The sequence below is a fragment of the Neoarius graeffei genome, chromosome 18, assembly GCF_027579695.1.
Source record: "Neoarius graeffei isolate fNeoGra1 chromosome 18, fNeoGra1.pri, whole genome shotgun sequence".
NCBI classification, from domain to species: Eukaryota; Metazoa; Chordata; class Actinopteri; order Siluriformes; family Ariidae; genus Neoarius; species Neoarius graeffei.
In genome coordinates this window covers 69221382-69241963 of record NC_083586.1, presented here as the reverse complement: position 1 = coordinate 69241963, position 20582 = coordinate 69221382, and the positions used below count along the sequence as shown (strand labels likewise).

The window sequence follows — 20582 nt, the reverse complement described above, 5'->3', positions numbered from 1 at the left end:
AAGCACTGACCAGTACACACCAATACACATTACACACCAGCACTGAACAGTGCACACCAATACACTACAGTGCACACCAATACACATTACACACCAGTACACACCAATACACATTACACACCAGTACACACCAATACACATTACACACCAGTACACACCAATACACATTACACACCAGCACTGACCAGTACACACCAATACACTACAGTGCACACCAATACACATTACACACCAGTACACACCAATACACTACAGTACACACCAATGCACATTACACACCAGTACACACCAATACACTACAGTACACACCAATACACATTACACACCAGTACACACCAATACACTACAGTGCACACCAATACACATGACACACCAGTACACACCAATACACTACAGTACACACCAATACACATTACACACCAGTACAAACTAATACACATTACACACCAGCACTGACCAGTACACACCAATACACTACAGTACACACCAATACACATTACACACCAGCACTGACCGGTACACACCAATACACTACAGTACACACCAATACACAGTACACACCAGTACACACCAATACACTACAGTGCACACCAATACACATTACACACCAGTACACACCAATACACTACAGTACACACCAATACACATTACACACCAGTACAAACTAATACACATTACACACCAGCACTGACCAGTACACACCAATACACTACAGTACACACCAATACACATTACACACCAGCACTGACCGGTACACACCAATACACTACAGTACACACCAATACACATTACACACCAGCACTGACCAGTACACACCAATATACTACAGTACACACCAATACACATTACACACCAGCACTGACCGGTACACACCAATACACTACAGTACACACCAATACACATTACACACCAGCACTGACCAGTACACACCAATACACATTACACACCAGTACACACCAATACACATTACACACCAGCACTGACCGGTACACACCAATACACATTACACACCAGTACACACCAATACACATTACACACCAGCACTGACCAGTACACACCAATACACTACAGTGCACACCAATACACATTACACACCAGTACACACCAATACACATTACACACCAGCACTGACCAGAACACACCAATACACTACAGTACACACCAATACACATTACACACCAGCACTGACCAGTACACACCAATACACTACAGTACACACCAATACACATTACACAAAAGCACTGACCAGTACACACAATACACTACAGTACACACCAATACACATTACACAAAAGCACTGACCAGTACACACCAATACACATTACACACCAGCACTGACCAGTACACACCAATACACATTACACACCAGTACACACCAATACACATTACACACCAGCACTGACCAGTACACACCAATACACTACAGTGCACACCAATACACATTACACACCAGTACACACCAATACACATTACACACCAGCACTGACCAGAACACACCAATACACTACAGTACACACCAATACACATTACACACCAGCACTGACCAGTACACACCAATACACTACAGTACACACCAATACACATTACACACCAGCACTGACCAGTACACACCAATACACTACAGTACACACCAATACACTACATTACACACCAGCACTGACCAGAACACACCAATACACTACAGTACACACCAATACACATTACACACCAGCACTGACCAGAACACACCAATACACTACAGTACACACCAATACACTACAGTACACACCAATACACATTACACACCAACACTGACCGGTACACACCAATACACTACAGTACACACCAATACACATTACACACCAGCACTGACCGGTACACACCAATACACTACAGTACACACCAATACACATTACACACCAGCACTGACCAATACACACCAATACACTACAGTACACACCAATGCACATTACACACCAGCACTGACCGGTACACACCAATACACTACAGTGCACACCAATACACATTACACACCAGCACTGACCAGTACACACCAATACACTACAGTACACACCAATGCACATTACACACCAGCACTGACCGGTACACACCAATACACTACAGTACACACCAATACACATTACACACCAGCACTGACCAGTACACACCAATACACTACAGTACACACCAATACACATTACACACCAGCACTGACCAGTACACACCAATACACATTACACACCAGCACTGACCAGTACACACCAATACACTACAGTACACACCAATACACATTACACACCAGCACTGACCAGTACACACCAATACACTACAGTACACACCAATACACATTACACACCAGCACTGACCGGTACACACCAATACACTACAGTGCACACCAATACACATTACACACCAGCACTGACCAGTACACACCAATACACTACAGTACACACCAATGCACATTACACACCAGTACACACCAATACACATTACACACCAGCACTGACCAGTACACACCAATACACTACAGTGCACACCAATACACATTACAGACCAGTACACACCAATACACTACAGTACACACCAATACACATTACACACCAGTACAAACTAATACACATTACACACCAGCACTGACCAGTACACACCAATACACATTACACACCAGTACAAACTAATACGCATTACACACCAGCACTGACCAGTACACACCAATACACTACAGTACACACCAATACACTACAGTACACACCAATACACATTACACACCAGCACTGAACAGTGCACACCAATACACTACAGTACACACCAATACACATTACACACCAGCACTGACCGGTACACACCAATACACTACAGTGCACACCAATACACATTACACACCAGTACAAACTAATACACATTACACACCAGCACTGACCAGTACACACCAATACACATTACACACCAGTACAAACTAATACACATTACACACCAGCACTGACCAGTACACACCAATACACTACAGTACACACCAATACACATTACACACCAGCACTGACCAGTACACACCAATACACTACAGTGCACACCAATACACATTACACACCAGCACTGACCAGTACACACCAATACACATTACACACCAGTACACACCAATACACATTACACACCAGCACTGACCAGTACACACCAATACACTACAGTGCACACCAATACACATTACACACCAGTACACACCAATACACTACAGTACACACCAATACACATTACACACCAGTACAAACTAATACACATTACACACCAGCACTGACCAGTACACACCAATACACTACAGTACACACCAATACACATTACACACCAGTACAAACTAATACACATTACACACCAGCACTGACCAGTACACACCAATACACATTACACACCAGTACAAACTAATACACATTACACACCAGTACACACCAATACACATTACACACCAGCACTGACCAGTACACACCAATACACATTACACACCAGTACAAACTAATACACATTACACACCAGCACTGACCAGTACACACCAATACACTACAGTGCACACCAATACACATTACACACCAGCACTGACCAGTACACACCAATACACATTACACACCAGCACTGACCAGTACACACCAATACACTACAGTGCACACCAATACACATTACACACCAGCACTGACCAGTACACACCAATACACATTACACACCAGTACACACCAATACACATTACACACCAATACACATTACACACCAGTACAAACTAATACACATTACACACCAGCACTGACCAGTACACACCAATACACATTACACACCAGTACAAACTAATACACATTACACACCAGCACTGACCAGTACACACCAATACACTACAGTACACACCAATACACATTACACACCAGTACAAACTAATACACATTACACACAAGCACTGACCAGTACACACCAATACACATTACACACCAGTACAAACTAATACACATTACACACCAGCACTGACCAGTACACACCAATACACTACAGTACACACCAATACACATTACACACCAGTACAAACTAATACACATTACACACCAGCACTGACCAGTACACACCAATACACTACAGTACACACCAATACACATTACACACCAGCACTGACCAGTACACACCAATACACATTACACACCAGTACACACCAATACACATTACACACCAGCACTGACCAGTACACACCAATACACTACAGTGCACACCAATACACATTACACACCAGTACACACCAATACACTACAGTACACACCAATACACATTACACACCAGTACAAACTAATACACATTACACACCAGCACTGACCAGTACACACCAATACACATTACACACCAGTACAAACTAATACACATTACACACCAGCACTGACCAGTACACACCAATACACTACAGTACACACCAATACACTACAGTACACACCAATACACATTACACACCAGCACTGACCAGTACACACCAATACACTACAGTGCACACCAATACACATTACACACCAGCACTGACCAGTACACACCAATACACTACAGTACACACCAATACACATTACACACCAGCACTGACCAGTACACACCAATACACTACAGTGCACACCAATACACATTACACACCAGCACTGACCAGTACACACCAATACACTACAGTACACACCAATACACATTACACACCAGCACTGACCAGTACACACCAATACACTACAGTACACACCAATACACTACAGTACACACCAATACACATTACACACCAGTACAAACTAATACACATTACACACCAGCACTGACCAGTACACACCAATACACTACAGTACACACCAATACACATTACACACCAGCACTGACCGGTACACACCAATACACTACAGTACACACCAATACACATTACACACCAGCACTGACCGGTACACACCAATACACTACAGTACACACCAATACACATTACACACCAGCACTGACCAGTACACACCAATACACATTACACACCAGCACTGACCAGTACACACCAATACACTACAGTGCACACCAATACACATTACACACCAGCACTGACCAGTACACACCAATACACATTACACACCAGTACACACCAATACACATTACACACCAATACACATTACACACCAGTACACACCAATACACTACAGTACACACCAATACACATTACACACCAGTACAAACTAATACACATTACACACCAGCACTGACCAGTACACACCAATACACTACAGTACACACCAATACACATTACACACCAGTACAAACTAATACACATTACACACCAGCACTGACCAGTACACACCAATACACATTACACACCAGTACAAACTAATACACATTACACACCAGCACTGACCAGTACACACCAATACACATTACACACCAGTACAAACTAATACACATTACACACCAGCACTGACCAGTACACACCAATACACTACAGTACACACCAATACAAATTACACACCAGCACTGACCGGTACACACCAATACACTACAGTACACACCAATACACATTACACACCAGCACTGACCAGGACACACCAATACACATTACACACCAGCACTGACCAGTACACACCAATACACTACAGTGCACACCAATACACATTACACACCAGCACTGACCAGTACACACCAATACACTACAGTACACACCAATACACATTACACACCAGTACAAACTAATACACATTACACACCAGCACTGACCGGTACACACCAATACACTACAGTACACACCAATACACATTACACACCAGCACTGACCAGTACACACCAATACACTACAGTGCACACCAATACACATTACACACCAGCACTGACCAGTACACACCAATACACTACAGTACACACCAATACACATTACACACCAGTACAAACTAATACACATTACACACCAGCACTGACCAGTACACACCAATACACTACAGTACACACCAATACACATTACACACCAGCACTGACCAGTACACACCAATACACTACAGTGCACACCAATACACATTACACACCAGCACTGACCAGTACACACCAATACACATTACACACCAGTACACACCAATACACATTACACACCAGCACTGACCAGTACACACCAATACACTACAGTGCACACCAATACACATTACACACCAGCACTGACCAGTACACACCAATACACTACAGTACACACCAATGCACATTACACACCAGTACACACCAATACACATTACACACCAGCACTGACCAGTACACACCAATACACTACAGTGCACACCAATACACATTACAGACCAGTACACACCAATACACTACAGTACACACCAATACACATTACACACCAGTACAAACTAATACACATTACACACCAGCACTGACCAGTACACACCAATACACATTACACACCAGTACAAACTAATACGCATTACACACCAGCACTGACCAGTACACACCAATACACTACAGTACACACCAATACACTACAGTACACACCAATACACATTACACACCAGCACTGAACAGTGCACACCAATACACTACAGTACACACCAATACACATTACACACCAGCACTGACCGGTACACACCAATACACTACAGTGCACACCAATACACATTACACACCAGTACAAACTAATACACATTACACACCAGCACTGACCAGTACACACCAATACACATTACACACCAGTACAAACTAATACACATTACACACCAGCACTGACCAGTACACACCAATACACTACAGTACACACCAATACACATTACACACCAGCACTGACCAGTACACACCAATACACTACAGTGCACACCAATACACATTACACACCAGCACTGACCAGTACACACCAATACACATTACACACCAGTACACACCAATACACATTACACACCAGCACTGACCAGTACACACCAATACACTACAGTGCACACCAATACACATTACACACCAGTACACACCAATACACTACAGTACACACCAATACACATTACACACCAGTACAAACTAATACACATTACACACCAGCACTGACCAGTACACACCAATACACTACAGTACACACCAATACACATTACACACCAGTACAAACTAATACACATTACACACCAGCACTGACCAGTACACACCAATACACATTACACACCAGTACAAACTAATACACATTACACACCAGTACACACCAATACACATTACACACCAGCACTGACCAGTACACACCAATACACATTACACACCAGTACAAACTAATACACATTACACACCAGCACTGACCAGTACACACCAATACACTACAGTGCACACCAATACACATTACACACCAGCACTGACCAGTACACACCAATACACATTACACACCAGCACTGACCAGTACACACCAATACACTACAGTGCACACCAATACACATTACACACCAGCACTGACCAGTACACACCAATACACATTACACACCAGTACACACCAATACACATTACACACCAATACACATTACACACCAGTACAAACTAATACACATTACACACCAGCACTGACCAGTACACACCAATACACATTACACACCAGTACAAACTAATACACATTACACACCAGCACTGACCAGTACACACCAATACACTACAGTACACACCAATACACATTACACACCAGTACAAACTAATACACATTACACACAAGCACTGACCAGTACACACCAATACACATTACACACCAGTACAAACTAATACACATTACACACCAGCACTGACCAGTACACACCAATACACTACAGTACACACCAATACACATTACACACCAGTACAAACTAATACACATTACACACCAGCACTGACCAGTACACACCAATACACTACAGTACACACCAATACACATTACACACCAGCACTGACCAGTACACACCAATACACATTACACACCAGTACACACCAATACACATTACACACCAGCACTGACCAGTACACACCAATACACTACAGTGCACACCAATACACATTACACACCAGTACACACCAATACACTACAGTACACACCAATACACATTACACACCAGTACAAACTAATACACATTACACACCAGCACTGACCAGTACACACCAATACACATTACACACCAGTACAAACTAATACACATTACACACCAGCACTGACCAGTACACACCAATACACTACAGTACACACCAATACACTACAGTACACACCAATACACATTACACACCAGCACTGACCAGTACACACCAATACACTACAGTGCACACCAATACACATTACACACCAGCACTGACCAGTACACACCAATACACTACAGTACACACCAATACACATTACACACCAGCACTGACCAGTACACACCAATACACTACAGTGCACACCAATACACATTACACACCAGCACTGACCAGTACACACCAATACACTACAGTACACACCAATACACATTACACACCAGCACTGACCAGTACACACCAATACACTACAGTACACACCAATACACTACAGTACACACCAATACACATTACACACCAGTACAAACTAATACACATTACACACCAGCACTGACCAGTACACACCAATACACTACAGTACACACCAATACACATTACACACCAGCACTGACCGGTACACACCAATACACTACAGTACACACCAATACACATTACACACCAGCACTGACCGGTACACACCAATACACTACAGTACACACCAATACACATTACACACCAGCACTGACCAGTACACACCAATACACATTACACACCAGCACTGACCAGTACACACCAATACACTACAGTGCACACCAATACACATTACACACCAGCACTGACCAGTACACACCAATACACATTACACACCAGTACACACCAATACACATTACACACCAATACACATTACACACCAGTACACACCAATACACTACAGTACACACCAATACACATTACACACCAGTACAAACTAATACACATTACACACCAGCACTGACCAGTACACACCAATACACTACAGTACACACCAATACACATTACACACCAGTACAAACTAATACACATTACACACCAGCACTGACCAGTACACACCAATACACATTACACACCAGTACAAACTAATACACATTACACACCAGCACTGACCAGTACACACCAATACACATTACACACCAGTACAAACTAATACACATTACACACCAGCACTGACCAGTACACACCAATACACTACAGTACACACCAATACACATTACACACCAGTACAAACTAATACACATTACACACAAGCACTGACCAGTACACACCAATACACATTACACACCAGTACAAACTAATACACATTACACACCAGCACTGACCAGTACACACCAATACACTACAGTACACACCAATACACATTACACACCAGTACAAACTAATACACATTACACACCAGCACTGACCAGTACACACCAATACACTACAGTACACACCAATACACATTACACACCAGCACTGACCAGTACACACCAATACACATTACACACCAGTACACACCAATACACATTACACACCAGCACTGACCAGTACACACCAATACACTACAGTGCACACCAATACACATTACACACCAGTACACACCAATACACTACAGTACACACCAATACACATTACACACCAGTACAAACTAATACACATTACACACCAGCACTGACCAGTACACACCAATACACATTACACACCAGTACAAACTAATACACATTACACACCAGCACTGACCAGTACACACCAATACACTACAGTACACACCAATACACTACAGTACACACCAATACACATTACACACCAGCACTGACCAGTACACACCAATACACTACAGTGCACACCAATACACATTACACACCAGCACTGACCAGTACACACCAATACACTACAGTACACACCAATACACATTACACACCAGCACTGACCAGTACACACCAATACACTACAGTGCACACCAATACACATTACACACCAGCACTGACCAGTACACACCAATACACTACAGTACACACCAATACACATTACACACCAGCACTGACCAGTACACACCAATACACTACAGTACACACCAATACACTACAGTACACACCAATACACATTACACACCAGTACAAACTAATACACATTACACACCAGCACTGACCAGTACACACCAATACACTACAGTACACACCAATACACATTACACACCAGCACTGACCGGTACACACCAATACACTACAGTACACACCAATACACATTACACACCAGCACTGACCGGTACACACCAATACACTACAGTACACACCAATACACATTACACACCAGCACTGACCAGTACACACCAATACACATTACACACCAGCACTGACCAGTACACACCAATACACTACAGTGCACACCAATACACATTACACACCAGCACTGACCAGTACACACCAATACACATTACACACCAGTACACACCAATACACATTACACACCAATACACATTACACACCAGTACACACCAATACACTACAGTACACACCAATACACATTACACACCAGTACAAACTAATACACATTACACACCAGCACTGACCAGTACACACCAATACACTACAGTACACACCAATACACATTACACACCAGTACAAACTAATACACATTACACACCAGCACTGACCAGTACACACCAATACACATTACACACCAGTACAAACTAATACACATTACACACCAGCACTGACCAGTACACACCAATACACATTACACACCAGTACAAACTAATACACATTACACACCAGCACTGACCAGTACACACCAATACACTACAGTACACACCAATACAAATTACACACCAGCACTGACCGGTACACACCAATACACTACAGTACACACCAATACACATTACACACCAGCACTGACCAGGACACACCAATACACATTACACACCAGCACTGACCAGTACACACCAATACACTACAGTGCACACCAATACACATTACACACCAGCACTGACCAGTACACACCAATACACTACAGTACACACCAATACACATTACACACCAGTACAAACTAATACACATTACACACCAGCACTGACCGGTACACACCAATACACTACAGTACACACCAATACACATTACACACCAGCACTGACCAGTACACACCAATACACTACAGTGCACACCAATACACATTACACACCAGCACTGACCAGTACACACCAATACACTACAGTACACACCAATACACATTACACACCAGTACAAACTAATACACATTACACACCAGCACTGACCAGTACACACCAATACACTACAGTACACACCAATACACATTACACACCAGCACTGACCAGTACACACCAATACACTACAGTGCACACCAATACACATTACACACCAGCACTGACCAGTACACACCAATACACATTACACACCAGTACACACCAATACACATTACACACCAGCACTGACCAGTACACACCAATACACTACAGTGCACACCAATACACATTACACACCAGCACTGACCAGTACACACCAATACACTACAGTACACACCAATGCACATTACACACCAGTACACACCAATACACATTACACACCAGCACTGACCAGTACACACCAATACACTACAGTGCACACCAATACACATTACAGACCAGTACACACCAATACACTACAGTACACACCAATACACATTACACACCAGTACAAACTAATACACATTACACACCAGCACTGACCAGTACACACCAATACACATTACACACCAGTACAAACTAATACGCATTACACACCAGCACTGACCAGTACACACCAATACACTACAGTACACACCAATACACTACAGTACACACCAATACACATTACACACCAGCACTGAACAGTGCACACCAATACACTACAGTACACACCAATACACATTACACACCAGCACTGACCGGTACACACCAATACACTACAGTGCACACCAATACACATTACACACCAGTACAAACTAATACACATTACACACCAGCACTGACCAGTACACACCAATACACATTACACACCAGTACAAACTAATACACATTACACACCAGCACTGACCAGTACACACCAATACACTACAGTACACACCAATACACATTACACACCAGCACTGACCAGTACACACCAATACACTACAGTGCACACCAATACACATTACACACCAGCACTGACCAGTACACACCAATACACATTACACACCAGTACACACCAATACACATTACACACCAGCACTGACCAGTACACACCAATACACTACAGTGCACACCAATACACATTACACACCAGTACACACCAATACACTACAGTACACACCAATACACATTACACACCAGTACAAACTAATACACATTACACACCAGCACTGACCAGTACACACCAATACACTACAGTACACACCAATACACATTACACACCAGTACAAACTAATACACATTACACACCAGCACTGACCAGTACACACCAATACACATTACACACCAGTACAAACTAATACACATTACACACCAGTACACACCAATACACATTACACACCAGCACTGACCAGTACACACCAATACACATTACACACCAGTACAAACTAATACACATTACACACCAGCACTGACCAGTACACACCAATACACTACAGTGCACACCAATACACATTACACACCAGCACTGACCAGTACACACCAATACACATTACACACCAGCACTGACCAGTACACACCAATACACTACAGTGCACACCAATACACATTACACACCAGCACTGACCAGTACACACCAATACACATTACACACCAGTACACACCAATACACATTACACACCAATACACATTACACACCAGTACAAACTAATACACATTACACACCAGCACTGACCAGTACACACCAATACACATTACACACCAGTACAAACTAATACACATTACACACCAGCACTGACCAGTACACACCAATACACTACAGTACACACCAATACACATTACACACCAGTACAAACTAATACACATTACACACAAGCACTGACCAGTACACACCAATACACATTACACACCAGTACAAACTAATACACATTACACACCAGCACTGACCAGTACACACCAATACACTACAGTACACACCAATACACATTACACACCAGTACAAACTAATACACATTACACACCAGCACTGACCAGTACACACCAATACACTACAGTACACACCAATACACATTACACACCAGCACTGACCAGTACACACCAATACACATTACACACCAGTACACACCAATACACATTACACACCAGCACTGACCAGTACACACCAATACACTACAGTGCACACCAATACACATTACACACCAGTACACACCAATACACTACAGTACACACCAATACACATTACACACCAGTACAAACTAATACACATTACACACCAGCACTGACCAGTACACACCAATACACATTACACACCAGTACAAACTAATACACATTACACACCAGCACTGACCAGTACACACCAATACACTACAGTACACACCAATACACTACAGTACACACCAATACACATTACACACCAGCACTGACCAGTACACACCAATACACTACAGTGCACACCAATACACATTACACACCAGCACTGACCAGTACACACCAATACACTACAGTACACACCAATACACATTACACACCAGCACTGACCAGTACACACCAATACACTACAGTGCACACCAATACACATTACACACCAGCACTGACCAGTACACACCAATACACTACAGTACACACCAATACACATTACACACCAGCACTGACCAGTACACACCAATACACTACAGTACACACCAATACACTACAGTACACACCAATACACATTACACACCAGTACAAACTAATACACATTACACACCAGCACTGACCAGTACACACCAATACACTACAGTACACACCAATACACATTACACACCAGCACTGACCGGTACACACCAATACACTACAGTACACACCAATACACATTACACACCAGCACTGACCGGTACACACCAATACACTACAGTACACACCAATACACATTACACACCAGCACTGACCAGTACACACCAATACACATTACACACCAGCACTGACCAGTACACACCAATACACTACAGTGCACACCAATACACATTACACACCAGCACTGACCAGTACACACCAATACACATTACACACCAGTACACACCAATACACATTACACACCAATACACATTACACACCAGTACACACCAATACACTACAGTACACACCAATACACATTACACACCAGTACAAACTAATACACATTACACACCAGCACTGACCAGTACACACCAATACACTACAGTACACACCAATACACATTACACACCAGTACAAACTAATACACATTACACACCAGCACTGACCAGTACACACCAATACACATTACACACCAGTACAAACTAATACACATTACACACCAGCACTGACCAGTACACACCAATACACATTACACACCAGTACAAACTAATACACATTACACACCAGCACTGACCAGTACACACCAATACACTACAGTACACACCAATACAAATTACACACCAGCACTGACCGGTACACACCAATACACTACAGTACACACCAATACACATTACACACCAGCACTGACCAGTACACACCAATACACATTACACACCAGCACTGACCAGTACACACCAATACACTACAGTGCACACCAATACACATTACACACCAGCACTGACCAGTACACACCAATACACTACAGTACACACCAATACACATTACACACCAGTACAAACTAATACACATTACACACCAGCACTGACCGGTACACACCAATACACTACAGTACACACCAATACACATTACACACCAGCACTGACCAGTACACACCAATACACTACAGTGCACACCAATACACATTACACACCAGCACTGACCAGTACACACCAATACACTACAGTACACACCAATACACATTACACACCAGTACAAACTAATACACATTACACACCAGCACTGACCGGTACACACCAATACACTACAGTACACACCAATACACATTACACACCAGCACTGACCAGTACACACCAATACACTACAGTACACACCAATACACATTACACACCAGCACTGACCGGTACACACCAATACACTACAGTACACACCAATACACATTACACAAAAGCACTGACCAGTACACACCAATACACTACAGTACACACCAATACACATTACACACCAGCACTGACCGGTACACACCAATACACTACAGTGCACACCAATACACATTACACACCAGCACTGACCAGTACACACCAATACACATTACACACCAGTACACACCAATACACATTACACACCAGTACACACCAATACACTACAGTACACACCAATACACATTACACACCAGTACAAACTAATACACATTACACACCAGCACTGACCAGTACACACCAATACACTACAGTACACACCAATACACATTACACACCAGCACTGACCGGTACACACCAATACACTACAGTACACACCAATACACATTACACACCAGCACTGACCGGTACACACCAATATACTACAGTACACACCAATACACATTACACACCAGCACTGACCGGTACACACCAATACACTACAGTACACACCAATACACATTACACACCAGCACTGACCGGTACACACCAATACACTACATTACACACCAATACACATTACACAAAAGCACTGACCAGTACACACCAATACACTACAGTACACACCAATACACATTACACAAAAGCACTGACCAGTACACACCAATACACTACAGTACACACCAATACACATTACACACCAGCACTGACCAGTACACACCAATACCCTACAGTACACACCAATACACATTACACACCAGCACTGACCAGTACACACCAATACACATTACACACCAGTACACACCAATACACATTACACACCAGCACTGTCCAGTACACACCAATACACTACAGTACACACCAATACACATTACACACCAGCACTGACCGGTACACACCAATACACTACAGTACACACCAATACACATTACACACCAGTACACACCAATACACATTACACACCAGTACAAACTAATACACATTACAGACCAGCACTGACCAGTACACACCAATACACTACAGTACACACCAATACACATTACACACCAGCACTGACCAGTACACACCAATACACTACAGTACACACCAATACACATTACACACCAGCACTGACCGGTACACACCAATACACTACAGTACACACCAATACACATTACACACCAGCACTGACCGGTACACACCAATACCCTACAGTACACACCAATACACATTACACACCAGCACTGACCAGTACACACCAATACACATTACACACCATTACACACCAATACACATTACACACCAGCACTGACCGGTACACACCAATACACTACATTACACACCAATACACATTACACAAAAGCACTGACCAGTACACACCAATACACTACAGTACACACCAATACACATTACACAAAAGCACTGACCAGTACACACCAATACACTACAGTACACACCAATACACATTACACACCAGCACTGACCAGTACACACCAATACACTACAGTACACACCAATACACATTACACACCAGCACTGACCAGTACACACCAATATACTACAGTACACACCAATACACATTACACACCAGCACTGACCGGTACACACCAATACACTACAGTACACACCAATACACATTACACACCAGCACTGACCAGTACACACCAATACACATTACACACCATTACACACCAATACACATTACACACCAGCACTGACCGGTACACACCAATACACTACATTACACACCAATACACATTACACAAAAGCACTGACCAGTACACACCAATACACTACAGTACACACCAATACACATTACACACCAGCACTGACCAGTACACACCAATACACTACAGTACACACCAATACGCATTACACACCAGCACTGACCGGTACACACCAATACACTACAGTACACACCAATACACTACAGTACACACCAATACACTACAGTACACACCAATACACTACAGTACACACCAATACACATTACACACCAGTACAAACTAATACACATTACACACCAGCACTGACCGGTACACACCAATACACTACATTACACACCAATACACATTACACAAAAGCACTGACCAGTACACACCAATACACTACATTACACACCAATACACATTACACAAAAGCACTGACCAGTACACACCAATACACTACAGTACACACCAATACACATTACACAAAAGCACTGACCAGTACACACCAATACACTACAGTACACACCAATACACATTACACACCAGCACTGACCGGTACACACCAATACACTACAGTACACACCAATACACATTACACACCAGCACTGACCAGTACACACCAATACACATTACACACCATTACACACCAATACACATTACACACCAGCACTGACCGGTACACACCAATACACTACAGTGCACACCAATACACATTACACACCAATACACATTACACAAAAGCACTGACCAGTACACACCAATACACTACAGTACACACCAATACACATTACACAAAAGCACTGACCAGTACACACCAATACACTACAGTGCACACCAATACACATTACACACCAATACACATTACACAAAAGCACTGACCAGTACACACCAATACACTACAGTACACACCAATACACATTACACAAAAGCACTGACCAGTACACACCAATACACTACAGTGCACACCAATACACATTACACACCAATACACATTACACAAAAGCACTGACCAGTACACACCAATACACATTACACACCAGCACTGACCAGTACACACCAATACACATTACACACCAGTACACACGAATACACATTACACACCAGTACTGACCAGTACACACCAATACACATTACACACCAGTACACACGAATACACATTACACACCAGCACTGACCAGTACACACCAATACACTACAGTACACACCAATACACATTACACACCAGCACTGACCAGTACACACCAACACTATGGTATGAGAGGTGAAGAGTAAACCATGTGAACTTCAACCTCTCTCTCTCTCTCTCTCTCTCTCTCTCTCTCTCTCAGTGTGGTTTCTTTAAGCGTAATCGTCATGCACTGTGTCAAGAAGCGAATGAGAACAGTACTGGAGAAGAAGATGAAGTTTCTAGCGCTGAAACAAAAGGACCATCTTCCACATCTGAAGAAAATCCACTTATCATCGATGGAGAAAAAAATTTGTCAGAAAATGGAAAGCAGAACGGAGAAATGGAGAAAGGAGACAGTGTGGAGTGAAAAGTCTTCACTGATTGTTTGAGTGTGATTCTGCTTCTGTTGTGCAGTATGTGTAACTCTGTGATTCATTTATCATTGCAGGATATTTATTTTTCTATTAAAGCTTAACGGCAAAAATATCTTATTTCCACACACTGCATCACTTATGGCAGGAATACTGTATGAATGAGATGATGAACATGACCAGTGCCTCCTGTGTGAGGAGCCCAGTGTCTGGGCTGTGTGTGTTTTTGATTGGTTGGATTAGCCGGCTGCCAGTACGCCGGTCATCTGTGGGGCTTTTAGTTAAATTATATATGATTTCTATTTTATATATTGTTTATATTTTGTGTAACCTGCTACTCATTTCTGACTCTCACTTCCTGTTGCGTGATGCACATAAACCAAGTTATGGCTGTTGCTAAGAATGATGTATTTTTTCGGAGATGAATGTGCTTGCACTGATAACAGGTGATCTTTACAGGTCTGTTTCAGTAATCACACGCTGCTCAGCTGATCCTGTACTCATCATATTATTTCAGTTGTGTGTGTGTGTGTGTGCGCGCGCTCCATTCATCACAATTGCCAACCTCCTGGTTTTCATATAAAAGTGTACAAACATCATCAGCATTTTGAACTGGGGAAACAAATGATTTTATAAAAATAAAAATTAGGGCTTGTGAGTAAATAAAGTGAATGGAAGATGTAGGACATGATCATTAACTGTTAGTCGTTTTTTTATGATGGTGTGCAGTTTAATATATGAATAATTATCATAATTATGCTCAAAATAAATTAAACTTTTTTTTATTTCAACATTAAACAACTGCAAAATGTAATATTTTACCTCCCATTGGGGAAAAAGGAGAAAATGTAAAAATGCTCGTTCGACTCATTTTCATTCCATCAGAAAGTGAAATGCAGTCAAAGTCCCAGATCCTACAATTAGAAATAAGAATATTTTACTCGTTTCTAGATCTGATTTAAGTTTTTAATACTTACTAAAACCTTTTTCTCTGTCATGATGCCAGATTTGTGATTTTTTTTATCTGAAATGTTAAATGTATTGTTATTGTATCTCATATATAGTGTGTTTATTGCTGATTAATTATTAAAGTTATTTTGCCTTTCATGGAATCATATGGTTTTCAAATACACAAATAACAGGTTAAAAAAAAACAGATAGACGGGAAATCTAAAATGCAATTTCTGTTTTATAGAACACTCATGGCAGGCGGCACGGTGGTGTAGTGGTTAGCGCTGTCGCCTCACAGCAAGAAGGTCTGGGTTTGAGCCCCGTGGCTGGCGAGGGCCTTTCTGTGTGGAGTTTGCATGTTCTCCCCGTGTCCGCGTGGGTTTCCTCCGGGTGCTCCGGTTTCCCCCACAGTCCAAAGACATGCAGGTTAGGTTAACTGGTGACTCTAAATTGAGCGTAGGTGTGAATGTGAGTGTGAATGGTTGTCTGTGTCTATGTGTCAGCCCTGTGATGACCTGGCGACTTGTCCAGGGTGAACCCCGCCTTTCGCCCGTAGTCAGCTGGGATAGGCTCTAGCTCGCCTGCGACCCTGTAGAACAGGATAAAGCGGCTACAGATAATGAGATGAGATGAGAACACTCATGGCTGGTTTTACGTGGGGGGGTGTGATTCATGACATCACACCCACATGATCTATCTCAGTATAAAAGCACTGCAAGAATGTTCAAATAAACAAAGCTGTGCTGTATAATGATATAATGGTATAATGATGACACTCGCACATTAAAACAGACCATTCAAAAATTGGAACATAAATGGCGTCAAACAAAATTAGTAGTGTTCAAATTAGCGTGGAAGGAGAGCTTCCTGAAGTATTGAAAAGCTCTTAGTGCTGCGAGATCAACATATCTCTCCTCCCTAATAGAAGATGATAAAAATAATCCTAGATTCCTATTTAATACTGTAGCAAAATTAACCAGGAATAAGTCCACTATAGACACATGCACACCTGCAGTATGTGGTAGCAACGACTTCATGAATTTTTTTAATGACAAAATTGAGAATATCCGACAAAAAATTCAAACTACTAATTTAAGGTCAGACAATGTAATGGCCCTTTTCCACTACCCTTTTTCAGCTCGCTTCAGCCCTGCTCAGCCCCCAAAACTCGCACAGTTTTGGAGTGGGACTGAAGCGAGCCAAACCGAGCCAACTGGGGCTGGGGGCATGAGGAGACACTCCCCTGTGCACTGATTGGTGAGGAGGAGTGTCCTCACATGCCCACACACACCCCGCGAG

At 42.4% G+C, this 20582-nt stretch overlaps 1 protein-coding gene across 1 annotated transcript in view; it reads left to right on the top strand.

Annotated features, from left to right (window-relative positions):
* The window catches only part of zmp:0000001082 (integrin alpha-D), a 136109-nt gene extending 116672 nt beyond the window's left edge, over positions 1 to 19437 (top strand). Inside the window, exon 31 of the mRNA XM_060899365.1 lies at positions 18122 to 19437. Coding sequence (XP_060755348.1) covers positions 18122 to 18328 — 207 coding nt within the window. The 3' untranslated portion in view covers positions 18329 to 19437. The remainder of the gene's footprint in view (positions 1 to 18121) is intronic.
* The last annotated feature ends 1145 nt before the right edge of the window (positions 19438 to 20582 follow it).